Genomic DNA, 27,441 nt, shown 5'->3' on the forward strand with positions numbered 1-27,441 from the left:
ATGAATTCCAATGGCGACGTGGAATTACGTGATTGATTGCGACGACTTGACCCAGCCCAGTTCTGTCTCATATGCTGCATAATTGACCTATAAGTAGTTTACAAGACCTCCCATACTCGTCTGGATGACGATGTACTTGTTAGATACTCAATTGTGAAGTTGACTGGGGCTCACCTAGATAGCTAAATGGTACCATGGAAAGCGGCCTTCCCGAACTATTTGTACAGTGCATCGTTATCCTGACGACTACTTCACCTTCTTCGTCGGGGTATCGGCTACCCACACACTCTCCCCAACATCCCAATTATCTTCACTGTCGTCCAGGTCACCTCCCAGTAGTAGTTCGTCGTCGTCTTCCTCAGGCTTTGCTTCCTGCGGAGCAGCGCTGCCCAGTGTCGGACTCCTCTGCTGTACATTCTCATACCGCGACCGGTTCTTCACCGGGGTGGCGGCAACAAGCGTGACGCCTAAGCCGGTGCTTTTACTACTCTTCGTCTTGTCTGCTTTAGGCTTGACTTTGCTCTTCACTTCGTTCGCCCTCGGCAGAGGCTTTGGTTTAGGCTTGAAGACTCGACTCATGCTGACCTCCCTAGACAGCTTCTTCCGCCCGGGGACCACAGACATCCGGTCTTCGGCGAGTGATATGGACAGTGATCGGGCGCGGGAGGTTTCTCGCTGTTCCTGTGGAGCCTTGCTACCCGCTCGATGGTCCTGCTTACTTCGTTTACGAGGGTTGGTGGGCCAAGAGAATGGAGAAGGTGAACGGGACGCGGGAGATGTGGAGCGGGACGAGGAAGAAAATGGGGAGTCTGGGAAGAGTTTGGAGCGGAGGAGATCAGTCAGCTCGGGAAGCGCGGTCTTGAAGCTGGACCATTATGTCGTCAGCAAAATCGACTAATCGTGCGGTGACGGTGATTAACGTACCGAGGTTCAACGATGTCTCGACAGAACGTCTGCATCCAGTCTAGCGCATCGGGGTTTGCCTCTTTAGCTTTACCCTTGGCGTCCTGGTCTTGGTCGAGCGAAGAGACCAGCTGCCAGGTTGACAGTTTATCCATGAAGGACTCCAGTCGAGCTTCGAGTATGTCAGAGCGCTCTTCTGGCCCCGCTTTTGAAGGGGAGCCATGGACGGACGTCGCACGCTTGCGTTTCTTCGGAGAGGTCGTCGGTGCAGGGTGAGGGCCAGGGAGGGACAATACAAGGAAATGGAGGAGGATCTGGATCTGCACTCTTCGCAGAGCACGTTGGGTTTTTGTTTTCGAACGCTACACAGGGATTGACTCACTCGCGTCTTTCCATTCGCTCCAGCCACTTCTTCTTCCAAGGCTCGGCAGCATCATTCGTCGGATCCTTGGAGCCCCCAGCAATAGGCTCAGCCTGCTCGTCACCTTTCTCATATCCTAACGCAAACCACATGGTGCCCTCTTCAATGTCTCCTGCGCCACCCTCATCCGCCAAAATCTGAGGAACTTCAGTATGATACTTATTCGTGCAGGATCGAGGTGTAAGAAGCAGAGGATCCAAAAGCGCGTGTAGTGGGTGCTGTTCGTTGATCCCAAAAGGCGAATCGCCCGAGGCACGTAGAAGACTGGGTATGAGCAACTGCAATGGCATTATCGACTGCCAATGAACCACGATTTAAATGTACGCTTCACTTATATACTAGATTCACGCACCTCGGGAAGCCATAAAAATTGTAGATACGTCCGAACAACATATTGTTCCGGCGTTTCAGTGGTACGGTCCCCATAGAAGGGTAAATCCCTCGACGACGAGTTGTGCGTCGTCCATTTCAAAGGGTATGTCAAATCGAGTTTATGAGGGTATAAGGGTGCGGACATCGCGGGTGTCTATCAGTCATTCGTTTCCAGAGTATGTCTCAGTAGTCTATCGTGTCGACAGCTCAAGATATTCGAGTCGGCCTCTCTGCAGAGCGGGTTGCGACTGACACGTCGGCTGAGTAACGGGTCACAAGATGGCTCGAGTCACATGATCGTATGTAACGCGATAATGTCACGTCTTCTCCGAGTCCTCGCACCTTCCTCTGTCTTTACTGTCATGTCTCCTGGGATAAATGCTTACTCACAACGACGCGGAAGCATGAATGATGCTAGTAATAGTGAGCTATAACTGGCTTGGAATCTGCAGGCCGCGTTCAGCATTAGGAGATATCTCCAAAAGATCCGGAAGACACGGGAATTGCCTTCATCCCCGCGGCCCTTTTCTACGCAGACGCTGACCGCCACCATTCACTTCATTTCCTGGAAGCTCGTGCTGTACAGTCATGGCTTGCATGGAAGCTGCGTAGATGTATGAAGATCCTTTGACGGAGCGCCCATTCTGCCATGAGGCCTTGAGGCGCTCACCACGACTACTAGTATCTCGATATTAACAAGGGTAGCGCCGCCTCAACCTTCAGCAAGATATCCACTCGCAGGGAACTGTAGTGAATAAATGTGGCTCGGTAATAACTCCATTGCAAAGGCTCGTGTATTTCACAGACTTCGTCCTTCCCACCCGTCAGTGCGCGTGTGTGGATTCGTGGGTCCGCGAGCATTTCATTCCGCCCATACCTTCGCGTTCACATTTGCCCGCGATGTTTCCCTTGAGCAGGCTTTCTACAAGACTACGGGTTCAGCCATTAATTCTAAATATTTCTGCTCCCAGGTCGGAGCCAGTTTCAGCAGTTGTCGCATGTCAACAAGTGCGCAACGTTTGGCACACTGCCATATTTACACGTATGGGCGCCTCCAAACCCTGTTATGGCATTGCGCCGAGCGTCATCAGCTTCGAACTCAGGGTCGACTCTCCAGCTGACAGTCGTATATACCTGGCAACGCTGGAGTAGTGTCCTTTCTTCCCGTCGCTCTCCCCTCCACTCTCTTACTCGGCTGCTCGCAACAAAGCGTGATATGGTCGGCTGGAAAGATCCCGATGTCGTAGCCAATCAAACTGGTGAAGAAGCTTATCTCGTTCCTTGATCTCTCACTGAGACGCTCTAGAAATATTCGTGCATTTTGTGCATATTCTGGGAGGACTATACTTGTGCGTGCTTTGTTCTTGGGCTCACGGTGTGTGCCGATAGTGAAACTGTAAAGAGCCGAAATCTCGCTGCGTTTCCCGTTCGAGTGGGATGTATGGAGGGGCAAAAAGCCAGCACGGTGGACGATGCTAGTGAGACAGCACGCTTCGATGATTAAACATACCAGTGAAGTGGCTTCAGGTGTATATCCTATCCCGATGGTTAATGTTACTCGACATTGCCGTCTTTCTTGCTGTTTTGAATGTCAAGAAAGAATTGAATTGCTCCGTATGTGGTTTCTATATGGCAAGATCTATCTTCTGAATTCTTTCAGGGTGCTTTCAAAGCCGTTACGGTAGGATCTCTTCTCTCCAGAAGCGACGCGAGGCCATAACAAACACTGTCAGGCTTTAGGCAACATCGCAGTTGGCCTGGCGTCTTTGCTCTTGATGATCCGAGCGTAGGTTGTCAACCTGCCTCTTAACGCGTATACTGTTACCTACACCGTTATCCAGCGTTGCAATAAATGCGTCAAAGAAGAAATATATGATACCACTAGCAGTCGTATTAGGCGCCAACTGGGGAACCCTGCTTCATGGTACGTCCTTCTGACTTCGCATTTCTTAGCCCGTCTCAGCTCATTTTGACAGCGGTGTCTGTCGTACGTATCCATCTTGCAAGCTCTTTACGTCGTGATTATTAAGGCACTCGAAGGCGGATGCTGTCTGGGATCCTCAATCATCATCTTGTTCGCCGGTCGGAACATCCAGGTTCAAACCCAACGTCCTTACCAGCTTCGCCGCGGACTGCGTTTTCATGGGCGTTAGCTTCGTCTCCCTTCTCCGTAAGGAGGGACTGAGTCGGCTCTGGCGGATGTTGTATCGCGAGGTACGTTAGGCGATACGTCCATCATTTCAAACCGAACCTGACAACATCTAGGGCCTGATTTGTATGGGCGTCGCGACCGTGGCGTACCTGGTTCCTTCGGTGTGTCATGGTGGCACTTCTGCTCATGTGTTGTCTTGCTGAGACGACTGCCCAGGTGTTCCTTCTTCTGAATCTAAATGGTATGTCCTTTGATCTATCGCAATTAGCAATATGCTCCTGTAGCTCATGCGTTGCGTTCAAGACATAATGAACTACGTGAGTGGCGACGTGTCTCCATCTGTCTGGGTACTTACTCGAGGCTACGGTTCAGATGTTCCAGCCGTTCGCTTGTAAGTTGGAAATCTTGGGGTATCACCGAAATACTAATAGGTCCTTTCTCGCACGCAGCGATAGTTATGTGCGCCGCCTTGTAATTTATCTTACAGAGTACCTCTAACACGTTTCGATTAGGGTCACCTGTTCTACCAGGATGTACAGAGAACTATCGGAGTTCTTGTCACCACAGGTGCTCCCGTACGTCATATTCCATCCCCGTCTGCGACGATCAAGGACATTGACACCATACAGCAATCCCGCTATCTCCACTCTGTCTACCCTCGAATTTTACAAACCGAGCTCGAGGGTGTTGCGCCCAGGAATGGACAAATCCATGGCAGTTCGAGTCCAGATGGAAACCACAACCGCTACCGAGTAAGTCTGCTCCGATACACCAGCTCTTTCTCCATTGCTCACTCCTTCCTCAGCAGAAGTACGTTTGGTACCACGGACTACACCCAGAGCGGTGATGATTCCTCGAGCTTGCATTTCGCTCGACCTTGACCGATCGGTCACCCTTTGTCATGGTTCTTTGATTTGTATGTGATGGTGTGCTTTTGCTTCTTTGTATTATATCAGGTAGCCAGTGATACACATGGATGATTTCGGCTTCTTTACAGCCCTCCTTAGTCGAGATGGCTGTGGAAGAAAGCAACTTACTTACGGATCCCGCGATCGCGTGTGACCAGTTCTGAATAGATGAACTCTAGATTTTCTTGACCATTGGGGTAGCTATCCTGCTGTCAGTGCGACTTGGCCTCGACATGTTAGGTCTTGGTGGTTGCTTCAAGTATGCATAACCCTAACCCTGCCCGGGCCGCATGGTCCGCTCTGGGATTCGGAAAGCGTTGATGCACGGTGAAAGTGACATCCTTCGTCATTCAAAAATAAAGCTTCACATGTCAGTGCGTACTATTGGACTGTGACCATGTGAACTGGATCCGAGCGGAGGACGACCCCTATAGCTTGATTCCTCCCTCTCCAAACGAGTCCGAGGGTAACATAAGCAACAACTACATATTTTTCAGACCACCCATAGGTACGTTACATTAGGCAGTTGGCGATACTTAAGGCGGTAGATGCTGTGCGCGCGGTCAGCAGTGTCGGAGCGGCAGGAGATTCGAGGTCGTGAATCAACGGTGGATACCGAGGAAGGACTCCTTGAGCCGAGGCTCGGCAAGGTCGCAAGCAGCAGCAGCCTTGCCAGATTCATCTTCATTGGAAATCAGGGTGTCTGTGGACTGCTTGCCATGTCTGAAGGCAAACTGGTCGCGAGAGCAGCACGGAAGGAGCGCAAACGCTGAGCTCCAGCTGAGCTGCTGCAATACCTGATTCGAATATGCGAAGGCCCGGGAAGGGTCGCAACCAACGAGCGTTCCCGCTAACGGGTAACTCTGACTGTACAGCGCCACTTCGATCCCGTGAAGAGCTACTGTTCTTCCTTCATCGGTGATACGACGCGTCGTCCATTTCTGAGGAAGAATGTAGGTCCGATCTGGCCGTAGACGAGGAGTATAAGGGTCGCTTCGATATGCGTACGCTAGAGATCTCAACCGTACCATTGGCGACACTGTGTACACGCTCACTAGTCTTTGTTTTCTTGGCTTGCGTTACGGGCCCCCTATCGCGTCTTCAGTATGCCCGCTAGATTGGATGAAGTTGTCGACAAGAGATTTGATTTTGTTATCGTCGGTGAGCTTCCGAACGGCGTTCAGTAGCGCTACTTTGGTTAACGCCCCAAACAGGTGGAGGAGTATGTATTCGAACATGTTACTGGTATCCGAAGCTTATACGTGATAGACCGCTGGCCTTTGCTTAGCTGCACGTCTGACTGAGGATCCAAACATATCTGTTTGTGTTTTAGAAGCTGGTGCTGCCCACCTAAACGACCCTGATCTTAGTACGTTTCTTCCCGAAGTATAAACGTTTACGGCGTCTCGACGTACCCTCACCCAGTCCGGCCCGCATCATTTGGAACGCACTTCGGTCAGCCTCACTATGATTGGTGCTTCCGCACCGTAAGTGCGGCTACTTCTTCCCGTATCCACTGCTAAGACCGCTTGCTATTCATGTTAGACCGCACAGAAACACTGCAATGGGAATCAGTTTGTATGGCAACGGTGGGTTATCGTATCGTAGTTCCGTTAGCGTATGATCTCCTCATGCGAGTCGTTTCCAGAGGTAAAGGGCTCGGAGGAAGCTCAGGAATCAACTTCTTGTGTTGGAGTAAGCCTCCCAAGGAAGATGTTGACGGTGGGTCACCGTATGTTTCCCTTCGTAGTATATTTACCTTCACATCGATACGTAGACATTGAGAGATTAGGAAACCCCGGCTGGAATTGGAATAACTATCAGAAATATTCACATAGGACTGAGAAGTAAGTGTCCTTCTGTCGGATTCTTACTACGATGAAACAGGATACTGACACCAGGATAGATTTGTGTACCCTACCGCAGAATTCCGAAAGAACCACAATCTAGAGCTCGATCACTGGGAAAGTGGACACGAAGGCTCACTTCTCACAGCCTTCCCGGCGAAAATACCGAAGATAGAACTCGAAGTACAGCAAGTAAGTCTTACCACAGGCGTCTTCGTCGTATATCCTGACTGGCGTTGACACTCATCGCAGTCTCTCCTCAACTTAGGCTTGAGTGTCGCCCATAACCCTGTACGGCTGCATTGACGTCTATTGAGATACACGACGCTAATGTTACTTTAACGATGTCTAGCTTGGAGGCGACGTACGTTCCACACCTTTAGGTATCATTTTACGGATTACTAAGTTGACTTGGATATGGTGCAACAGCCCTGTGGCATATTCTTCGGCCCTAACACAGTGGATCCAAAGACCCACACGAGAAGTTACTCCACAACTGTCCGCATTCGCATCACCACTTCATTGCGTCTCCGACTGACAGTCCCTTCACATAGGCGTTTTATCTGCCCAACATCCATCGCACTAATCTCACTGTTCTGGTCCACGCGCATTGTCACAGGATCATAACAGACTCAATGACGCAGGGTGTTTTGGCAAAAGCCACTGGAGTGGAATTTGAATGCGAAGGACGGGCGTGCGTTGTCCATGCTGTGAGGGAGGTGGTGTTGTGCGCAGGGTACGAGACTATGTTTGGGCTGAGTAGAGCCTGTCTGATATAACGCTCTGTACTAGAGCGCTTAAATCCCCTCAGATCCTGGAACTCTCGGGAATCGGGCAACGCGAGGTATTGGAGAAGATAGGTATGAGCACGGTCGTAGAACTGCCCAGCGTGGGCGAGAATGTGCAAGAACATGTTTTCACTGGGATTGTCTATGGTACGCCAACGGTTCATCTCGGGGAGAGCTGTCAAATGTGACTCCGTGTAGAATTGAAGGACGATGCGGCATTCGAGACTTTGGATATCCTAAGAGACCCGAAGGTTGTCGCGGAACACATCGAACTCCAGTGAGTAATGCTTCAATCTTGGCACAACGGTGCTGATTGACTGTCAGTGCGGTCGGGGAGGGCGTGTATACCCTCGGTATAGTGGGATTTGCGTTCGCGCCGTTGTCCACTCTCTCCCCCTCTACTGCTGAGCACGTCTATTCTGCAATGAAGTCGAAAGTCGAGCGGGAGACGGCTCGATATGACAAGCCTGGAATGAAGGAGATGATCGATATACAGGTTCGTCTGGATCTCAGGGTTGGGGGTAAATTCTCACTCGCTCATTATAGCTGGGAAGGTTGGACAGGGGTGCTCCCTGTTGCGAAATTATCACATACCCTGGATTCTTAGGGTTTCCAGGTACGTGACTCTTTCTGTCCAGGTCTAAGACGGCTCTTATGGTCGTAAAGCTCCTCCGAAGCCTGGGAAAAAGTATATCTCGATTCTGGTGGCTACGAATCATAACTTTTCCAGGGGAACAATAGTGCGTGTCTTAACAGGTAACTATGGTGAGCTGTCTGATTATGGTATCAGCATTGCACGTCGCCAGACCCGAAGGAAGATCCGGCCTTTGACCCTCACTATTTCGAAGAAGAAATCGGTTGGTGGAATATACCCTATGATCAAATTGCGAAGCAGCTGAAGGATAGTAACCTTAGATCTTCAGACCTTTGTCGACACCGTCAAGTTCGTGCGGACGAAGCTGAGCAAGACGGCTCCGTTCTGCGACATGATTGGTATTTGTTCGCTCGATTTCTCCTGCTGCTGATTATCAACTGTATAATTGTCTTAGTTGAAGAACTGAATCCCGGACCTGAGGTCCAGACAGACGAGGACATCGGAAGTACATAGCTTCCCCCCGATATATTTGCGAGACCTGACCACTACATCGATCGTTCTGTAGACTGGCTGAAGAAGTTTATGATGACGACGTTCCGTCTGTAATTTCTGTTTGTTTCACCTAGTGACAGGACTGAATATTAATCTATAGACACGGTCGGGTCGTGCTCCATGCTTCCGAAGGATAAAGGCGGAGTGGTAGGTCCTGATTTAAAGGTGAGCCAAGAAGGGTATTCTTCGACACGAAATAGACGATTTACTCTGCGAGATAGGTATATGGAACGGAGAACATTAGAGTTGTCGATCTTTCCGTTGTTCCCCTGCATATTGCGGCGCATACTCAAGGTAAGAGAACGTTTCCCTGCTAAGTTGGCGGGCAGGCTGGTGCTGAGTTTACTCGCAGCTACTGCGTACGCTATAGCTGAACAAGGTTCGTCGCCCTCAATCCGCTTTATCTTTCGCATTCACACTCTTTTCCTTAGCCTCGGATATATTGAAGCAAAGCTACGCTTGATGTACCTCCGAATCTCGGGAGGACGCCGTTGATTGTTGTTGTGGAAGTCAGACTGTGAAATTCTAGGAAACATCATAATTGTTTAGAATATAGTTGAAGTCAGGACGTATCTGGCCGACATATGCATAATGTTGTCGAGGTCTACTCAGACTAGTATCTAAGTATGACCGCTGAGATTGTCCCCCGCGACCTGCCCTACAGCTATTTATGGTCACGTGATCAGCCATTTGTTATGCGTTTCCGGTTTTCCGAAATGCTTGCGGTTCCAGCCGTCACGGTCCTGCTTCAAGTGTCTTCTGAATTGGTTGGCAGCAATGCCTCTGCGCTCTTCATGTCTGAATCTGTCTAAACGCGCGCTGGAGAAGGTGCCGTGCGGCTCACCTTTGGCACCCGGGCGAACTGCGCTAGGTCAGACGATCCGTTCGTTCCATGTCACCGCCGTGTATTGACTATCAATGCAGTATGGAGACGGTACAACCACGAGCATGCAGCGCAGGGCGAAAAGGAGTGGACGTCAAAGCGGTCATCAACGGTCGGTAGGACGCAAAGGTTGAACCGGAAAGCAACGCGATCACAGCGCGACTCCTCTGACTCTGCAACCGAAACCGGCCATCCGACAAGTCATCTCACTGCGCATGTCAATGAATTGTTTCAGCCTCTTGAGTTTCCTGATGAACTCGCGAGGCGAATGCTGACGCATGCGACCCATAAAGATGGCAAGCATGGGCATAATGCCCGTCTGGCTTTCATGGGTGCGATGCTACCTTCACTTTCACTGCTTCTTGTATTAACCTCAAATATCTGTAGGTCGCCGCGCTATGGAGGCGTATCTCCTTCTCTTCCTGCACTCCGTCCCTCCCACTGTCCGAACACCCTCGCTTGACTTTGACCTGGTCGCTGCCCGGACACTAAATACCTATCTTCTTGGCGAGCATGTCGCCTCCCAGTGGTCCCTGGGGCGTGTCATGCGATGGGTGCCGAATCTCCCCGGGGCCTCGAAACGATTAGAGTTCGGCGAGGACCGGTCAAAAGAGCAGGAGGAGCTCAGACGGCGGTTAGCGATGACGGGGGGAGAGGGTAAGGCGGAGCTACTGAGAAGTGTCGGGTTGTTTAAGGTTGCTGGTCTGACCGTGGAGGCCATAGCGGGCGGAATATATCATCAGTTTGTGCGTCTCTTGCTTCATTTCTCAAACGTGCGGAGGTTTCATGAAGTTGCGTGCTGAACTATTGTTCTGGAAGGGTGGTACTGTGGCACACAGGATATTCCACACCCGCATACTGCCTCACCTTTTGCTGCCGGGTACCGTAGAAGGGCTTCATGACTCGCTTCATGACTACGCGCTGGAAGTATCCGACAGACTGAGCGGTCGGCCTGTCTCCTCAAAGCCTGAACCCCAGGGTGAGCCAGAGACGGCTGACGCTCCCGCTGCCTCCCATGTGGAGGTGGAGATCCCCATCTCCAGAAAAGTAGAATTCGTCGCTTCCAGTATGCCCTTCCGGGACAGCAGGAAGAGGGAGCGGGTAGACAGGTTAATGTGAGTAGGCTCTTTTCACTGTATCCTACTGGTGAAGTCGTGCTTAGGCTTGTCCCAGTCTATAGAGCTTTATAATACAGGTCACTTTGCGGTGGCAGTTACTACCCTGGATTGGCCAACATGGATACATACTGCTTGAGTCCCCGAATTAGAGCGGGATGGCAGGCAACTATTACTGACATAGTCCATGCTCTTTGCAAGCTCGGCTTCAATCGGATAATAGTGACCCCCCGAGCGCGGGGACGACGCAGCTCCTCTCAAGCTATGAGTGGTACGGCTTTCTTCACTCCTGTCACATCACACTGCAGACATTTCATCTCATCGAGAGTCGCCTCTTGCTCTTCTCTCCATCAGCGATTGAAAGGTGAGCACCTCCCCCCTTGCCTCTATTCATGCCTCTTTTACAGGAGTTTGCTGTGCCCCGAAACAACAGTCGATGGATTATATGCGGGTCCTCGTTGCTCTTATAGATCAACCACGGATGTTCTTCCGACTTTTTCCCCCACAACGACCGACTTCCAGTTTTTTCTCACTAACCTGGAGCCGGTGTCATCGCTTGTTTTATCAAAGTGCTCCCTTAGCCACTGCTTGCGGATGCTCGGAAGAGACACGTGTAGTGAATCCACATCGACAGCGAATCAAGTCTCGGAAGATCCACAGCCATCTTTCCACCACAGTCGCTGTAGTCGTCCGTACTCTCCTACATTAAAGCTTCAAGTAAGTCCGATATAATATTCTACTAGAACGTTCAGAATAAGTTTTCCTGTGTGCGGGACATCGCGCGGGTCCTGGGCCTTCAGACTCGTGGTCACGCCTTCTGAAGTATTTTTGGCTAAATAGCCGATGTTAAAACGAAGATGCACAAGTTCGGAACGGAGGCCCTCCATGATGCTCTCCCAACTCTTTCTCCCAGTGCTTGCAGTCGCAGCGGTCAGTCCCATCGTCGATGTCGACTACGCCAAGTACCTTGGCACGGCGCGTGCTGGAGGAGTGACGGATTGGCTTGGAATTAGGTATGCAGCGCCACCCATAGGAGAATTACGCTTTGCCGCTCCGCAGGATCCCCTACCGGAGGAAGGTATCCAAATGGCAGATCAGGTATGCAACTGGCTTGACTATACACCGTTGCGTTTTCTTGCTTATCCCTCCCACATCAGCACGGCTTGATTTGTCTAAGCACTCCCGGAGATCCAAATAGTACGACCACCTCGGAAGACTGCCTGTTCCTGGACGTATACGCCCCTTCTGCCGCTAATACCTCATCGAAGCTACCAGTGTACTTCTTCATTCAAGGGGGTGGCTTTGCAACCAACTCCAACCCGAACTACAATGGTACGGGGCTGATAGAAGCCTCTGACATGAATATCGTGGTCGTAAACTTCAATTATCGTGTCGGCTCCTTCGGTTTCCTCGCAAGTCAGGAGGTTGCTACGCAGGCTAGTCTGAACAATGGTTTGAAAGATCAAAGGAAAGCGATGCAGTGGGTTCAGAAGTATATTAGGCGGGTAGGTACGTTTTCTATATGGGTGCGGCCAAACTTGACACTGCTATTTAGTTTGGCGGAGATCCAGATCATGTCGTTGTGGGGGGCGACAGCGCTGGAGGCGCCTCTATAACCTATCACTTGACGGCACATGGTGGGCGCGACGACGGCCTGTTCCATGCAGTCGCTTCCGAGTCCCAAACGTTCGCCACCCTGTTCACGGCGGAACAAAGCCAGTGGGAATATGACAACCTGGTTATACGAGCGGGGTGTACAGGCGCCTCGGACACCCTTGCTTGCCTCAGGAGTTTAACTACCGCCGAATTCCAGGTGGTAAATATACAAACCGCTTATCCAGGGGCTCAGTACGCTGCATTATACATGTATGGCCCGACCCTCGACGGAGATCTCATCCCCGACTACACATACCACCTGTTCGAACAGGGGAAGTTCATAAGAGTCCCATCCATTTTCGGCGACGTCACGAACGAAGGCACTATTTTCGTATACAATACGACGAATACGATTGGTGATTCGGATTCCTTCATACAAGCCCAATTTCCCTCCATAACGCTGGAGCAGCTGGCAACAATCAACTCGATGTACCCTGTTACAAACGATAGCTTTCCCGCGACACCCACCGCTGGCAAGTACTGGCGTCAAGGCAGCAACGCATATGGCGAAATCCGCTATATCTGCCCGGGTATCTACATTTCGGGCGCCCTCGTGCAAGCTGGTGTCACGGAGAGCTGGAACTACCACTACGATGTTGAGGACCCGGAGCAAGTTGCCGAGGGACTCGGAGTGCCGCACACCGTCGAGATCAATGCCATCTGGGGACCGCAGTATGTCAGCGGTCAGGCACCAGTATCGTACTTTACTACGAATGCAGGCGTGGTCCCGGTCATGCAAGGTTACTGGACGAGTTTTATTCGGACGTTCAACCCAAATACGTATCGGTACAGTGGGTCAGCGGAATGGGGTACATGGGCCAAGCAGGGGTACCAGCGGGTGCTCATCCAGGGAAATGGCACTGCAATGGAGACGGTGCAGGCGGACCAGCAGGCGCGATGTGCATATCTGTCGAGTATCGGTTTGCAACTAAGGCAGTGATGGCTGCGTCACGGCCAGACACTTGACGATACAAATCTAATCTCAGTGGTATGCTCATCCTGGACTGCAGGTATCCTAGTGGAAGCTTCACCCTACTCGCCCATTACATGTCGATAGTGGTAGGCTTTCTACGGCCTGAGTTTCGTGATCTCCAGCAGTATGCTGACTCGCTCGTGTATCAAATGGACGCCACCATTTTGAGCGTTCGTCATCAGGCCTCGAGCTCTCTCGGTCGTTCTGTGCTGAGTCACGCTGCCATCAAGGATACATGGTGGCGATGAACTGTCTGCATATGATTTAGATATCAATCCTATGCAACCCCATAGGGCTGCTCAATTCTCAACTGGCTCCCGTCGTTCAAGCCGTCGTTCGTTCAATCGCGCGATGGCTGATGATTCGAGACCACGTCCATGTGATTTGTCTCTCCCAGCTTGCCACCGGCGTGGCTCGGCCATCTCTTCTTTCTCATTATTTTTAGCACGACGGATTGAACGAACGAACGAACGACGGGAGGTAGTTAAGAATTGAGCAGCCCTCATGACCAGGTTTCCTCCAAAGACTATGAAGTGGCGCTGGGATTCGGTACCGGTTTGTACAACCTTTCCGTGCGGGAGTTATCTGGCTACCCAAGGGAAGTTCTATGACTATTTTGAAACTCCAGGAGTGGCGGACCGTTGCTGACATCCGCCAGCTGTCTTGCCAGTGAGTTGTTGACTTCCGTTGGTCTAGTTCGTACTCAAGTGTCCTACACAGAAATCAACTTCAACTAGATGGTTCTTCTTCGGGACTCACACCAGCACTCCAATGCACGATCGTACCATCAAGCAAAATGCTATAGCTAGAACTGGGCACACGCACTTCAGACGGCGATCACGCTCACTATTCATGGTCACTCTTCTGACTGTTCCCGAACTTGGGCGCGGATGGGGGTGCGTCATCCGATATTGCAAAGCTGTGCCATCTGTCGATTCTCATAAGAAGCATTCATCATGATTTTAGTTGACTTCATTGAAACGAGCTGTTGATAGTACATGCCCTTGGTTCACATCGGCAGAAGTATCTGCAAGAGCTTCTGTAGTAGGCTCTCAACGTGAAGGTAGCGCTGGCGAACAATGCATGGACAGCCGTCAGGGAGAAGTACCAAGCTCGATCACCGGCCCTCGTTCTCCCGGACCCGGGGTCTACGAGTCCCATGCGCGTCGGAGACAATATGCAGAAGTCGTCGTGATAGATCTGTGGAACATCTACTTTATTTAACATCTCTTAATGATAAAGGTCTTCCACTTCTTAACTGATTACGCCTCGTCATTATATAGATGCGGTGGCTTCAGTCAATACCCTTCATCGGGACTACGTATCCCTACCAGGTCAGCCGCTCCCCCGCCCTCCCCCCTCCGAGGTACCTCAGTTGTTTTGCTACGTGTAGCTATGCTGTCCACCCAGAAGGTACGTAATGGCATTGGGTCAGTGCCTGACATCCTGACCATCTTCAGAGTGCCATACTGTGGCTCTGGGTGAGTCCTCGAGACTATATCTGCTCTCGCTCATTTCAAGTCTTCATAATCACCTCAGATACAGACTCTACTGTATGGTATGGATTTATTCCTGTCTCATAGATCCTTCACTCACGCCAGCGATGATATTCAGGGATGTACATAGTACTATATGCTGTCTGCATGCGCATACTGCTTTCTCGCAAAGATAGACGAGTAGTTCACAAACGGCTGCTCCTAGTTATCACTATCATGTTTATCATTTCCACTGCTCTCGCTATCGTCAACTTCTTGTATGCCTTCCTCACGACTGATGTCTTAGCGGATGGCACATATCCCGGAGAAACCGAGTCTGTCCTGAGAGAGAAAGACGTTGGTAACCTTCTGGATGTCTTCGCGAATGCTTTGAATACCGCGAACAAGTGAGTGTCATCCCTCCCCAACTACAGTAATTACCAGGGCGCTGACCTTGGAAATTTAATTAGCTTCGTTGCGGATGGCTTATTGGTCAGTCCAACTCACGATATATTTTATCCATGCAGTCACCTGATGTTGCTTAGATATGGCGCTGCTTCATCGTGTGGCGGAACCGAGCAGTCACAATCATACCTCTTGTCATGCTGACTGTAGGCACAGGTACATGATCATAATCATCGGGCTCTTCGGATTGTCACGAGCGCTCGTGGATTTTTAGCCGGTGGGATGGTCATGGTTTATATCTCTGCGCAAGCATATCGACTACGACTCCGACTCCCGCTTTCCGAGGTCACTCCTCCACAAGAATGGACGGATCTCCAAATCTTATATTACGATATGAGACAAATGTATTATTCCGCCTCTTTGGTCACTAATATTCTCGTGACTGTACTAATAGGTACGTGTTTCGTATAGTCGTCGTGGGATGACAGAGACACATTCTATGGCTTTTCCTCCAGGAGGCCGCATTATTTGGACACACCGTGGTTTACGGCAATACATAGGAAGCACTCAAAGCAGAAAGTATATCCGGCTCGCCTCTCTGATGTATATATATCCAGTACAGCCGCGTATATATCGACTAGATTGCGTGCTCACCTTTTAGCATTGAATCCGGTGCAATCTACTCTGCGTGCCTGCTTCTGGCTGTGATTACCCAGTCCGGCAATCCCCTCTCTGACTTCGCTGCGGTTGTGAGTCTTTTCACTGTGTTTTCTGCGCTCCTTTTTTCATCGTCGTATGCAGGGTGTGTCTGGAGCGATCGTGGGCATGGCATCCGTAATCTGTTTCCTATGTCTCCGGTCTTCACCGTCTAACAACGCTCTGCTCTAGGGTATATTCCCGACCCTTCTCGTGGTTTATGTGGGATTAGACCGAACCACGGAACAGGCTATTTCCACTCCCGATACACGTCTCGAACCCTCTAGGGCCACCACTGTGGTCCTCCGGCCCATGGAGTTTGCCGCTCCTGAGGCCGTTGGTGAACTACAAGGCAAGCTACACTATATATCACAGCTTGTATAAGCAGGATCGTCAACTCCTTTGGCATGGGAACTGGGATACCTGTGATACAGCTAATGTCTACGACATGTGATGATATGTGGACGACTGCCAGTGATCACACTGCTGGGATGTAGACCTCGGGCATTAGAGGTGGCTATGTCCAGGGGTCTGCAGTAGGGCCTCCGCAATATAAGACCATGGATGACACGACGTCGACAGCACGCTGCTTGTCGTTGTTCCCTCATATTTATTAACACGCAACTGGACTATGCAATGTTCGACAGGAGGCGGACACTGATAGAGCATCTGGACCTATTGATTCGCGTAAACCGAGCCTATATAACATTTCTGCCTCATCCGTGGATTCCGATTCCCCTAGAATCGGTTTACTGTTCAGTCGTTGTATAGGGCTCTCTGGTGATCGAAAATTGCCAGCGTTGAACAGGGGGTATACCCCTTATAGCCCAAATTACCTTAACTGTAACGGGAGCACCCTCCTTAAATGGAAGGTCCACCGATCCAAATCTTACCGCCATCAGCAAATAGGAGCTATTACCTCTCATGTCAATAATTACCGTTTGTGAATAGGGACTAATTCCAGATTTGTAGTGTGGTCTCTGCACGGCACGATCCTTTCAAGATCTCGGGCCAATGGCACTGTCAGGCATCCCCCGGCTGTGTGTGGAATTGCGCCGATGGCAAGTACCCTGCGGCCTACGGCACAAGATAGGTAAGTTACATACGAGGCATAGTACTGGCAGCATTGAGGCCTCAGCCTGACGATGTGCATCTCACCTACAGTATGCATGTGCACTGACTCAATAGTAATGCTACCCGAGTGTAGTACTGAAGTAAACTGTGTATTGTGTATTGAAATAACTGTACTTGACACCAAGTATAGGATGATTGAAGGTTCTAGCCACACACAGTTATGTTTGAGAGTTACGAACTTATATGATTTAGTATCACTGAGATCAACATATAATAACTAGGAGTATTCTTGATGCCGCGCAGCGCCCGGGAGGCTAGAAAGACTATTGACCTACTTGTAGAACCCTTGCCACTCGTTTACCTTACGAGGAATCGGACCTGGCGTGCCGCGCAGCGCCGAATACTTCCCAAGTTTTTCAAGCGGTCGCAGATGCTTGGGAGAGTTTCTGCGACTGCCAGTGACAGCAGCCAGTCCGCCTCAGGACTCGTGCGGGCCTCGCCGGCCCGGCGGCTCCGAGTATAAAATCAAGCTTGTCGCGGTTGCTCGCGAGTCCTCCAGTCCAGGGTTACTCTTGCCTCTTGCCTCTTGCCTCTTTCCGCCTTGCTGCCTTCAACGCATGTTATGTATCGCAAGGAGTATCCGAGCCGACCACCCAGTAGGACTTGTGAATCCATGTGCTCGATGGATAGCGCGACGCTCAGCGACTCGCGATGGCACTACAAGTAGGGACGTGCGCCCTCCGACAGCCGTCGCGCTAGAGCATTGGAAACGTCCGAGAAGAGGCGGACAAAACTTGTCTGATCGCTATAGACGTCTTGAACGGTCCCTTCGGGAGAAAGCATCGTTGACGGAATTCATCGGCGACCTCCCTGGAGACACGGCGGTTTCGTCCCCGCCGGGCAGGGAGGTACACCCAGTACACCGGCCTTCTGGAACTGTGAAGACGTTCAGAGGACTGGTGATCCCAGAGGAGCCTAAGCCGCCAGCTGCAGACGGTATGTTTGTTGGACTTGTTGACGCGCATATATCCCTAATGTATCATAGAATGTTGCATGTCAGGCTGCGCCGTCTGTGTATATGACTTGTACGAAGAGTCGCTACAGGCGTATAATGCTTCACTCAATGCGCTCAGATCTACACTTAGAGCCTGGAATGTGCCCGAGAGCGAATGGCCTGCATCTATCCGGGATGCTGGCGATGCTGCCAAGGAATCGGAGGGTAATAAGACGAAGAATGTGACCCTCAGCGCTTTCGAGGAGCTCGAGAAGATGCTGCAGCAGAAAAGAGCAGGGACTTGATATGCTTTGGAGGCGTTTTCGCACTATGTTCCGGTTGACCTCCACGAGCCATTCCCGTCTTCGGGTGCTGTCTGGGATTCTTGTCAATCCCTGCGCACCGCTCGCAGGCAGTGCAGATGAAATTCCTTGAAAAGCTATTCAAGTCGACGCGACGGCCGTTTCTTTCCTCGTGCGTTTTTGGCCCTGCCAGCACGATAAGCAGGTTCGGTGCATTTCCTTGCCCCATCAAAATCAGGCGATCCTTCAGCCTTGGAATGAAGACCGCAAAACGGGAAACGCGGAACGCCCTTTGACACAGTGGGGAAGGATGTGTATTGACGGCTGGCCATGACTCCTAGAGCCTTGGTGGCGGTCAATGCGCTGATCGCGTTGTAAGCGACCGCTATCAAGAAACGTGTAGAGGACATAGCGCCTGTCTCCGCCCTAGGGCAGTAGTACGAGTCGAGTCGTAAAGACTGATTATAGGATGGCTTGCACCAGCGATGCTACGCGGTTTTGTCCTCTGCCATGGCTTTCTCCTGGCCAGCGCCTCTGTCCTTGGTTGACGCTGCGTATCGTATATGCTATATCCCATGCTATATCCGCTGCAAGAGTCGGTCCAGGACGATTTCGCTGTCGCAACGAAGGCGTTGATGAAAGGTGTCCTCAGTAAGTTTGGGACGAGTCGTGTAACAGAGGACGCCCATGTACGGTATGGTTTTCGAGCGAAACCGTGAATATCTACAGCTTCTCTCGACGAATCTACATTCATCCACACGAGCTGCGCAAGATTTCGATGCGCCGAGTTCTCTCTTTCCTCCAAGCTTCTTCCGTCTCTCGTCGTCGTGCGACCCGCCGCGCTTCCTCAATAAGCTCCGCCTCGTCTTCCTCTGCCCGAGTGGGACAGTACGTGAAGTGATGTCCGTTCCGCGCTTCGCCGCCCTCCAAAATCGCCTTCACGGCCGCCCAAGCCTTACTGTCTTTCTTGCTCGGTGGTCGGAATGTGCTTCCGACAGGGATGCCCGGGACGCAACAGGCGGGGCAAGACAACGTGTCAAGCTTCGTCCAGAATACGTCCCAATGCAACGCTTTGATCGAGCGAATTTCTTCTCTCAGGCGCTCCAATTCGTCCACTCGTCCGCTGGCCCTCCTACGGTAAGCAGTGGATTTAACCATCCGCTCTTCCATATCTTCGAGTCGCTCCAAGTTGGGCGCGTACTCGAAGCCGCTGCCCGGTCTTGATGGCCTGTAGATATGTTCCTCTCGGAAGCACATCTTGAACGCCCTGCGGCACTCGATACACACGAATTTGGGTCTGTACGAGTCTTTGCACCCTCCGCGTCGGTGAGGAGGACGTGGGACTGTGTGAGGTGTGTAGTGGAGGCGTTCGTTGGCAATAATGCCCCACCTGTCCCGAGGGTAGGGACAGCAGTCGTGATCGCATCCTCGGAGTGCGACGGCGCCGACGTGGCACCCGACCAGGTACCGGCGATCCTTCCTAGAAAAACGAACTATGAGAATGAACTGAGTTTGACGGAATCTTGAAGGGTCATCTTACCTTCGGCACGCCATGAATTGAATGGGACTGAGCTCATGAGCACTGATACTTATGGTTTGGGTTTGAGATTCAGCCTCAAAGCTGGAGACTTTGAGAGACCGTAGACAATCATACACATGAGGGACGATTGCGAGTCACTGTACGCCTTGCACTTTTTGTATCAGTCGCCGTCGGAGCCGAGGAGTGCCCGGCGTACGCATTCTGACTCGGCGATCGGTATCGCAGTTGTCTCGACACCACCGAGTTTGGATTCAAAATCAACAGAATGCTACATGTACAGTATGTAGAGACAAGTGTCCAATTGCGAATGATGATGTTCTCCCTCGTACGACCGGGTACAAGAGGTAACGAGGTTACAAGAACGACGGAACGGAGTATATAGATATCCTCAACCTTTGTGAACAAGGTCTGCCTGGGTGCCGAGACGAATTGCTCCGCTACATTCCGGATGGGATATACGAATCAGTTCAGCGCCAATCGCGTTGTCTGATTGCGCGACGCTGCGGCCTTGATCACTTATCTGCGGCATGGCAAACTCGAGGGGCGGCACCGTCGGATTGTCCGTTCCCCTGGAGCCGTCCTCCGTTATGACGTTCAAGCTGAAGAGCAATGTGAATAGGGCCGGGAAGATGCTCTGGAACATCCCGATCAGTGGGTGTTATGAGCACAGAATCAAACTACACCTCACAGCACTCAGTGCTACCAAAGTACCCAAGACATACTGCATGATTATTTAGTGGTGAACGAACGAGGGATCGAGCTCGAACAGACATACGCCAACGGGAATGGGAACCGGTCCCTTTAGGATGAACGCAAGCAGAAGACAGGTAGAATACACAGCACCAGTTTCGATTCTGCGTTGGAGTTGTAGCATGTAAGCATGTCTGTCTGGGTAGTCCAAGTAAGTGCGCTCACATTATAGACGCAATCCGAGTGTATTTCTGGTGGTAGCTCTTGCCGGAGTGGGTGAGTACGCCTCGAGCAGCGACGAAGATGCGATACGCTGATGGGCATCTCCGTCAGTTATCTCCCAGCATGTGCGTGCCCCCATACACGCCACTGACCAATCAGTGCTGACATCAAAACGTTGGTGGCGAGAGATGATGCATAGTATCCTATGTTCATATACTGGACTAGGTAGCCCAGACGGTTAAATGCAGGCGTGGTTGAAAAATCGGTCGGCGACTGATGGAGGCGGATCAAATAAGCGGCCACTTCCGCATAGGCCAGAATGTAACCACAGACTGTTGGTCGAGAATTCAATTCATATTTTCTTGTCTCGAACGACAACGGGGAACATGAACTCACCTGTCCCAATTATCAGAAGAATGATGGGCAGAGCAACAACCCAAAGCCTGCGACCCCAGACCACGTAGCATCGCCATATCTGGGGACAAAGTACAGTATTAGTGAAAGTACACAGTGTTCTGAGTTCGAAGTCAAACCAATAAAGAATCGGCAATAATACTATCGTCAGTCGCATACTAGTAAGCTCCATGAATTGGGGAATGAAAAATGAATCACTTAGTCGTGGGAATAAGAGCGTCCGACAAAGCGTCGAGAACATTATAAGCGTTAATCGCCGCTAACTGATAATCCAATGGCTTTCCCTGACTCAAAGTTACCACCAGGAATACGGCCAGGAAGGCGACGACAATTTGAGCAGTTGCAAATACGAAGGAGGCGACGTTGATATAAAGTAAGCATTTGTGCAAATTACTCAGGCGCCCGCGTAGGAGAATATAAAAACAGGCAGCAAGGACCACAACATGACATCCTGTGAAACGGCGGTCTGTTCAGAGACCTCCGGTAGCTCCAGTGAGCAAGGTACTCACCATATATCATGCTGCCCAGCTAGAAGAAAGTTGGCATCACCACAGGCCTTCGAGCAAGCGATGAGGATACACATACCCACAAAGAGATACAGTCCATCGCGAGGACCTTCAGATATTTCTTCAGCCACTGTAAACAGTACTATGTAGGCCTCTAGGCTTACTGTGGTAAACGAAGTATCTGCTATGCGCATGGTGAAGCGGCGGTACTCCGTAGGATGCAGGCGGCAAGGAAGGGTTTCGCGATACCGTCATTTGAAAGTAGATACAGCATATTTCAGCAATCGCTTTTGTGTTCGCGATGAGATGGCGTGCATGAATATCAGATTCTTGGATTGATGATATCGTGATTCTTGGGGTATGCGAGATATCGGGAGTAGCGTCTATAAAGCGACATATATATGATTCTAAACAGCATTCCGGGCTAATATGAGATTAGCGGTAAGAACAGCAAGATGAGATGATCGAGACACTCACGAATCCTGTGCTCAACACCGAGACCATGTAGACGCGGAGCTCTATTAAAATACGCCAGGAAATATATACCTATCAGTGGGGCCGGTGCGACTTCGAGACATCTCTTAATTTGGTGTTACGATAGCACTATGCTTGAGGGAGATTCCTGTTCAACACCAAGCCCTGTATCACAGGAAGATGGTCATTGCGCTTCTCCGTAGTCCGTACGGAGATCGCGCGAGCAAGATCCTACCGACTGCCAAATCCGTGCCGCAACGAAGATGAACTCTGCGAACTGCGAGTTTGCTGCGATGGCTCGACCTCGAACGATCAGGGCGCTTTTAATAACTGCGATCGTTCGCTCGTTGCGTGTACGCATCCTCAGGCCTTTTTGGGAGAGAGAGAGAGAAATTCTTTGTATTTATACTGCGAGCAGGCGAACTACTACTAGCGCCAAGGCACAGTACTACTCTATGTAGCGATAAATAGCCATAAACATGTACAACTAAACTATAATGAAGTCTACCATTAAGGAGCAGAGTCTTACTGTGTACGGGTGGGTGAATGTAGGGGGGGTCAGCAGTGAGGCTCAAAAGACATAAGCATAACGACATAGAATAGTTCCATAGAATAGGTCAAGTACGGGCTCGTCTCCTGCGTCTCCGCGGCCGACAGCGGCTATGCGCCGCCGGTGGTTCCTCGTCTTGTGGATCGGAGTAGACGTCAGTATTTGGGGCAACGAAGCAGTCATCACCGGTCTTGGTGAATGCGCCGGTTTTTGCAATGAAGCGGGAGAGGGCTTTGATACCCGGAGGGGTACCAAGGATGTCACCTAACGTAGGTTGCGAAATGGGTGAGACGGACACTAGGATTGCGCGGTGGGCGTTGTACCGGGGGCATTCCAGGAGGATATGTTGACGCATTTGGAGTCCAGATCCACACGGACAAGCGGGGTCCTCTGTGGGAACGAAACGGGCGTAGTACTCGCCCATGAAGGCGTGGCCAGTTCGGCATTGGGTAACCAGACTGTAGACGCGACGGTTGGTTATGCGGAGAAAGTGCTCTTGAGGTTTGAGTTTCGGGGCGAAGCGATCGGCCAGAGCGAAATCCCGTCGCTGTCCGCCGTCTCCCTGAGTCCTTCGCCAAATATCAGTCCAGGCGCGGAGGGCTGCTTCCTTTGCCGTGCGCCGCATGTAGGAGTAAGTAGGTATGGCATCGGGGACGACTCGAGACGCCGCAGCCCTTGCCAGGTGGTCCGCTACTTCATTGCCCTGAATCCCATGGTGGCCCGGTGTCCAGCGGATAGTGACTCTGTTGCGTTCATCTGCTTCCAAGTATTCCATGAGTGCTCGACAAAAGAGGATAGACCACCTCTGGCTCGGGTGTGTCCCTATATCCGTGATGGAGGACACGGCCGAGGAGTTGTCGGCACAGAAGACGAGGTGATGAATTGTCTCAGCCCGACGCATCGCAATCGGCACCGCCAAAACGGCAGCTCTTGCGAGGCCTTCCATTGGCCTTTTTGGGATAAAGCTGTAAGGCCGTGCGAGCACGGCAGAGCCCGCTACCGTAGACATAGAATTAACAGCAACCTACAGTGCTTTGCATAAAAGTCCGGAAACCCAGGCTCCTAAAACCACCCGTCCTTAGCGTTCGCGCTGCTCTAATGACTAGGGCAGAAGTGAAATATTATGTAAGAAAATGTATTATATGAGAATTGTTGAACTGGGCGCTGACTTAGCTGCCAGGTTCTACAACGTACCAGAACGTACCGGAACCCTCTGGAACATTCTGGTATATTTCACTATTGCACAAGGGCACGGAGCTCATGTGGGTCAGTGACATCATAGGTGGAGCTCAGTAGGATTATAGATATTCCACGTAGCTTAGTCAGCCTATGGGCCACTGTGTATATAAACCCTGCAGCTCTGCTGCCTAATGACAAGGGTCGTTTATACAAGCTTTACCAGTAGCTACAGCATCCAACCAATACAGGTGAGTTGTGTAGGGCGCACTGTGCGTGCTGCTGCCTCCATAACTCTTCATCAGGTTATGAGCCCAAATAGGCAGCTTGCATCTGCGCGGTAACTCGCTGCAGCGCGTTGCGCCTCGCTCACCTGTGCATCGCCCTATGCGCCTTCACAGGCTGCAGTGTGGCTTGATGCGTGATCATCGCCGTAGGTGCTGTTATCAGCAGCCGTCAGGCTTGATGATCAATCCTGGGGTAACTCCCTAATGGAGCCAACAGCATGGAGCAGTGCGCCCTTATCGGGCTGCATAGCTTCGCTGATACTGATGAGATCTCAATACAGATTACAGATTTCTCAATCGCTCCACAACAATGTCGAACAATTTGATCGCTGTTGTCCCCATCCTCGATGGCTCGAACTGGCCTACCTGGTCCGAGCAAATGATGGCGTACCTTATGTCCCAAGGCCTCTGGGGAAATGTGGATGGCAGCATCACGCAGCCAGCTGTCGTCGTCTCCGGTACTACCAGGGACTCTACCGCTGCTGACGCCTGGAAGGAAAAAGATGTCAGGGCTATGGGTATGATCCGTCTGCGCTGCTCTCCCGCTGTCGCCTCCTACATAAAGGACAAAAAATCGGCCAAGGAAATTTGGCACCAAATGTCTTCCCTCTATTCGTCTATGTCCCTCGGCGCCATTTACAATGAGCTGCGGGGGGCCTTATCGACGAAGATTCCGGTGGATCAGCACCCTGCTCCAGCCTTCGTGAAGATATCCAAACATTTCGACACTCTGGAAGCGGCCAAGGTCAAGATTCCCATGCTTATTCAAAGTCTAATTTGCCTTTATGCGCTCCCCAGCCGCTATGAGAACATTGCGTAGATGCTGGTCCAAGCTACCTCTGCTGATAACATGAGCATAGGTGCAGTACGGGAAGCAGTTACCACTGCTTGGGACCAGTCTCAAGGCAAGAAGCCGGAGAAACTTGGTGCGCACAAGATCTCGGCAGTGAAACGTAAGCCGGGTGATCCTTCCTTTTCTTCGCAGCAGCAGCAGCGCCCTCAGGGCAGCAGCGGAAATGCGCGAGATGGGAAGAGGCACCCTTATCGTGGCAAGTGTGCAGGGAAGAAGCGTCAGGGGCAGAACCACGATCACCACCATGCCCATGACGTCCTGATCGCCTCGACCGTCTCCCTTCCTCCTCCGACCATCGCTCACGTCCTCAACATCGCGCCTACCGGCAGCAAGACTTGGACGGTCAAAGAGCAAGGTCCGTTCCACCCGCCTCCTTCGGCGGATACCAGTCACTACAACAACAAGCGTATCAAGAAAGCCTTCAAGCTCGCGCGGGACCTCAATATAAGTCCCACCGAAGAAGACATCAAGGTCTTGGACGCTCTGGTCAGGCAAGTCGACCCGGACCTAGACATCGACATGGAGGATGCCGACTCTGTCGCCTCCAGCCGCGCGTCCAAGCGTGCTTGCTTTGAAGGAGTCGCTCGCGTGGATGACGCTGCGGACAGCGACCACGATGACAACCAGTCTATCGACTGGGGTAGTGACAAGGACCAGGGGGAGACTGTCAGTCTCGGCGACGAGGAAGACCTGGACCGCACTATCGCGGAGGCTGGCTTTGACCAGAATGCCTTTATCGACGAGCACTATTCGTACGTGCCATCTTCCCCTTTACAGGACTCCACTGACACGCCATCACAGTTAGGGCAGCGTAGTGTAGATCTTAATCTGAGTCCTGTAACTTTGGCATTAATATATTGCACTCATGCACAAACTTATGCTGCGTGTGCAAAATGTAAGGGGAAAGATAAGGCACAACAGGGTAACACCTGGATCCTTGACTCGGGGGCCTCTCGGCATTTTACTTATGACATGAGCGACTTCATCGACTTTGAGGAATTTAAGCAACCTGCGACCGCATCTACCGCGAACGGGTTTGCACGAATACTCGGGTTTGGTACAACTGTCCTGAATTATTATATCAAGGACGTCGGGAACATTACCACTCGGTTATTTCCAGTATACTATATACCTGACCTGAATATTCGCCTCATGTCACTCGGAGTATTGCTCCAGGATAAATTAAAATTGTCTGGCAATGACCGACACATAAGTCTATACAAAAAGGGATTGCGCGAACCTTTATTCAAGTTTTTACCGTGGCAGCCTGGCGACACTATCTACAGTGTCTGTACAATTCCTGCACCGGATGCGTACTCTATATTCCCAACGATCTATGCGGTCGATTATGGGATTATGCACCGTCGCATGGGACACCCCTCTAAGGAAGTCCTGAGGCAAGCTAGGGAACACACCAAAGGTTTCCCCACCAATCTGGAGTTTCCTTCGGAAGACCCAGTATGCCCTGGATGCGCGGAAGGCAAAATGCCTTCTAAGGCTTTCCCGCCATCCACTCTATGGGCTAAAGAACCGTTTGAGTTAATTCATTCGGATCTTAAGTCATTTCCCGTAGACTCCTACCATAAGTATCGGTACACAACCGTCTTCTTTGACGATTACACCTCCTATGGACGGGTCATGCATATGCGCTCCAAGGGTGCTGCAATTTGCTAAGACTCGTCAATTCCTAGCCTACGTACAAAATCAATATGGCAGGAAAATTAAGGAGTGGATGTCCGATGCAGGGGGAGAGTATAAATCTGACGCATTCATCAAGATGCTCAGAGATGAGGGCATAAAAATCCGACAGAGTGCACCTTATGCGCACCAACAGAATGGTCGCACTGAGCGCTTTATTCGGACTATAATGGACAAAGCGCAGTCAATGCGGCTAGAGTCCTGCTCACCTCCATCTTGGTGGGAATTTGCGGTAGACCATGCCGTTCACATCTACAACCGGACCCCTTTGAAGCGCCATCAATGGCAGACTCCTTATGAGGTCCTGAACAAGGAAGCTCCTGACATCAAGCACTTACGTGTCTTTGGATGCGGAGCATACGTCTACCTGCCAAAGGAAACCAGACCCAATAAGTTATCACCTAAAGCTGAGCTGATGACTTACATTGGTGTCGCTGATGGCGGCCATGGCTTCAAATTCATGCGTGCCAATAATAGTATAGTCACTCAGCCTACTGCGCTGTTTGATGAAGCTATGTTCCCTAAATGCCCTAATACAAAGCGACGGGCAAGCACTAGGCTGCAAAGTGCGCCTAAACCAGCTGACAGTCAACCAGAAAATTCTGATGATGACTGGATCACCGATGATGATGAGCCAGACTCCCATCCTCCTCCTAAATCCCAAAAGGGGCCAGGCCAGGATCGTGACGACGAACCTGCGCAGCCTCAGGCGCGAGAGCCTGAGAACCCACCTTCTCCACCTCCGGGGGATCCTGCACCACAAGATGAGCTGCGGAGACCGGTGAGAGAAAGGAGACCAGGAACTCGCCCGGGTAATATCTATGGTGAATCGCGGAATCCCGTAGAAACCTATCGCGAGATTGAGTCAGACAAGAAGTGGAAGGATTTAGTTGGCGAAAAATCTAAGATGTCTCACATAC

At 51.2% G+C, this 27,441-nt stretch overlaps 8 protein-coding genes across 8 annotated transcripts; 6 read left to right on the forward strand and 2 right to left on the reverse strand.

The window, feature by feature from the left end:
* Positions 1-39: 39 nt before the first annotated feature.
* GLOTRDRAFT_111703 (uncharacterized protein) lies at positions 40-1,930 on the reverse strand. The gene is made up of 5 exons (XM_007869693.1): positions 1,677-1,930; positions 1,286-1,620; positions 925-1,230; positions 175-865; positions 40-120 (listed from the first exon to the last, which is right to left on the reverse strand). The coding sequence occupies exons 1-4, from the start codon at positions 1,839-1,841 to the stop codon at positions 247-249; spliced, it is 1,425 nt and encodes a 474-aa protein (XP_007867884.1). The 5' UTR covers positions 1,842-1,930; the 3' UTR covers positions 40-120; positions 175-246.
* A 1,317-nt stretch (positions 1,931-3,247) lies between these two features.
* GLOTRDRAFT_139759 (uncharacterized protein) lies at positions 3,248-4,729 on the forward strand (the record flags this gene model as incomplete). Its single annotated transcript, XM_007869694.1, has 14 exons — positions 3,248-3,310; positions 3,357-3,377; positions 3,430-3,482; positions 3,538-3,620; positions 3,673-3,683; positions 3,737-3,910; positions 3,962-4,009; positions 4,065-4,089; positions 4,152-4,165; positions 4,221-4,239; positions 4,298-4,307; positions 4,361-4,423; positions 4,478-4,600; positions 4,657-4,729. The coding sequence occupies 14 exons, from the start codon at positions 3,248-3,250 to the stop codon at positions 4,727-4,729; spliced, it is 780 nt and encodes a 259-aa protein (XP_007867885.1).
* A 1,133-nt stretch (positions 4,730-5,862) lies between these two features.
* On the forward strand, positions 5,863-9,001 carry GLOTRDRAFT_130914 (alcohol oxidase; the record flags this gene model as incomplete). Its single annotated transcript, XM_007869695.1, has 25 exons — positions 5,863-5,917; positions 5,971-5,978; positions 6,026-6,125; positions 6,182-6,243; positions 6,302-6,345; positions 6,405-6,478; positions 6,534-6,603; positions 6,663-6,795; positions 6,856-6,894; positions 6,956-6,967; positions 7,033-7,101; positions 7,158-7,339; positions 7,396-7,538; positions 7,590-7,668; positions 7,716-7,887; positions 7,938-8,007; positions 8,058-8,131; positions 8,182-8,248; positions 8,307-8,384; positions 8,441-8,491; positions 8,552-8,584; positions 8,639-8,703; positions 8,760-8,832; positions 8,891-8,917; positions 8,970-9,001. 25 exons carry the CDS (start codon positions 5,863-5,865, stop codon positions 8,999-9,001), a joined length of 1,812 nt encoding a protein of 603 aa, XP_007867886.1.
* A 258-nt stretch (positions 9,002-9,259) lies between these two features.
* Positions 9,260-10,647, forward strand: GLOTRDRAFT_139760 (uncharacterized protein). The gene is made up of 5 exons (XM_007869696.1): positions 9,260-9,409; positions 9,463-9,753; positions 9,809-10,167; positions 10,241-10,536; positions 10,595-10,647. Exons 1-5 carry the CDS (start codon positions 9,316-9,318, stop codon positions 10,599-10,601), a joined length of 1,047 nt encoding a protein of 348 aa, XP_007867887.1. The 5' UTR covers positions 9,260-9,315; the 3' UTR covers positions 10,602-10,647.
* A 774-nt stretch (positions 10,648-11,421) lies between these two features.
* GLOTRDRAFT_130916 (triacylglycerol lipase) lies at positions 11,422-13,132 on the forward strand (the record flags this gene model as incomplete). The annotated part of the gene is made up of 3 exons (XM_007869697.1): positions 11,422-11,634; positions 11,694-12,041; positions 12,092-13,132. The coding sequence occupies 3 exons, from the start codon at positions 11,422-11,424 to the stop codon at positions 13,130-13,132; spliced, it is 1,602 nt and encodes a 533-aa protein (XP_007867888.1).
* Positions 13,133-14,877: 1,745 nt separating this feature from the next.
* On the forward strand, positions 14,878-18,466 carry GLOTRDRAFT_139761 (uncharacterized protein; the record flags this gene model as incomplete). Its single annotated transcript, XM_007869698.1, has 3 exons — positions 14,878-15,047; positions 17,627-17,811; positions 17,861-18,466. 3 exons carry the CDS (start codon positions 14,878-14,880, stop codon positions 18,112-18,114), a joined length of 609 nt encoding a protein of 202 aa, XP_007867889.1. The 3' UTR covers positions 18,115-18,466.
* Positions 18,467-18,487: 21 nt separating this feature from the next.
* Positions 18,488-19,765, reverse strand: GLOTRDRAFT_116969 (uncharacterized protein). Its single transcript, XM_007869699.1, has 2 exons — positions 19,652-19,765; positions 18,488-19,591 (listed from the first exon to the last, which is right to left on the reverse strand). Exons 1-2 carry the CDS (start codon positions 19,663-19,665, stop codon positions 18,862-18,864), a joined length of 744 nt encoding a protein of 247 aa, XP_007867890.1. The 5' UTR covers positions 19,666-19,765; the 3' UTR covers positions 18,488-18,861.
* Positions 19,766-26,690: 6,925 nt separating this feature from the next.
* Positions 26,691-27,411, forward strand: GLOTRDRAFT_130921 (uncharacterized protein; the record flags this gene model as incomplete). The annotated part of the gene is made up of 2 exons (XM_007869700.1): positions 26,691-27,302; positions 27,367-27,411. The coding sequence occupies 2 exons, from the start codon at positions 26,691-26,693 to the stop codon at positions 27,409-27,411; spliced, it is 657 nt and encodes a 218-aa protein (XP_007867891.1).
* Positions 27,412-27,441: the final 30 nt, after the last annotated feature.

Source organism: Gloeophyllum trabeum, assembly GCF_000344685.1.
Source record: "Gloeophyllum trabeum ATCC 11539 unplaced genomic scaffold GLOTRscaffold_00010, whole genome shotgun sequence".
Classification (NCBI taxonomy): domain Eukaryota; kingdom Fungi; phylum Basidiomycota; class Agaricomycetes; order Gloeophyllales; family Gloeophyllaceae; genus Gloeophyllum; species Gloeophyllum trabeum.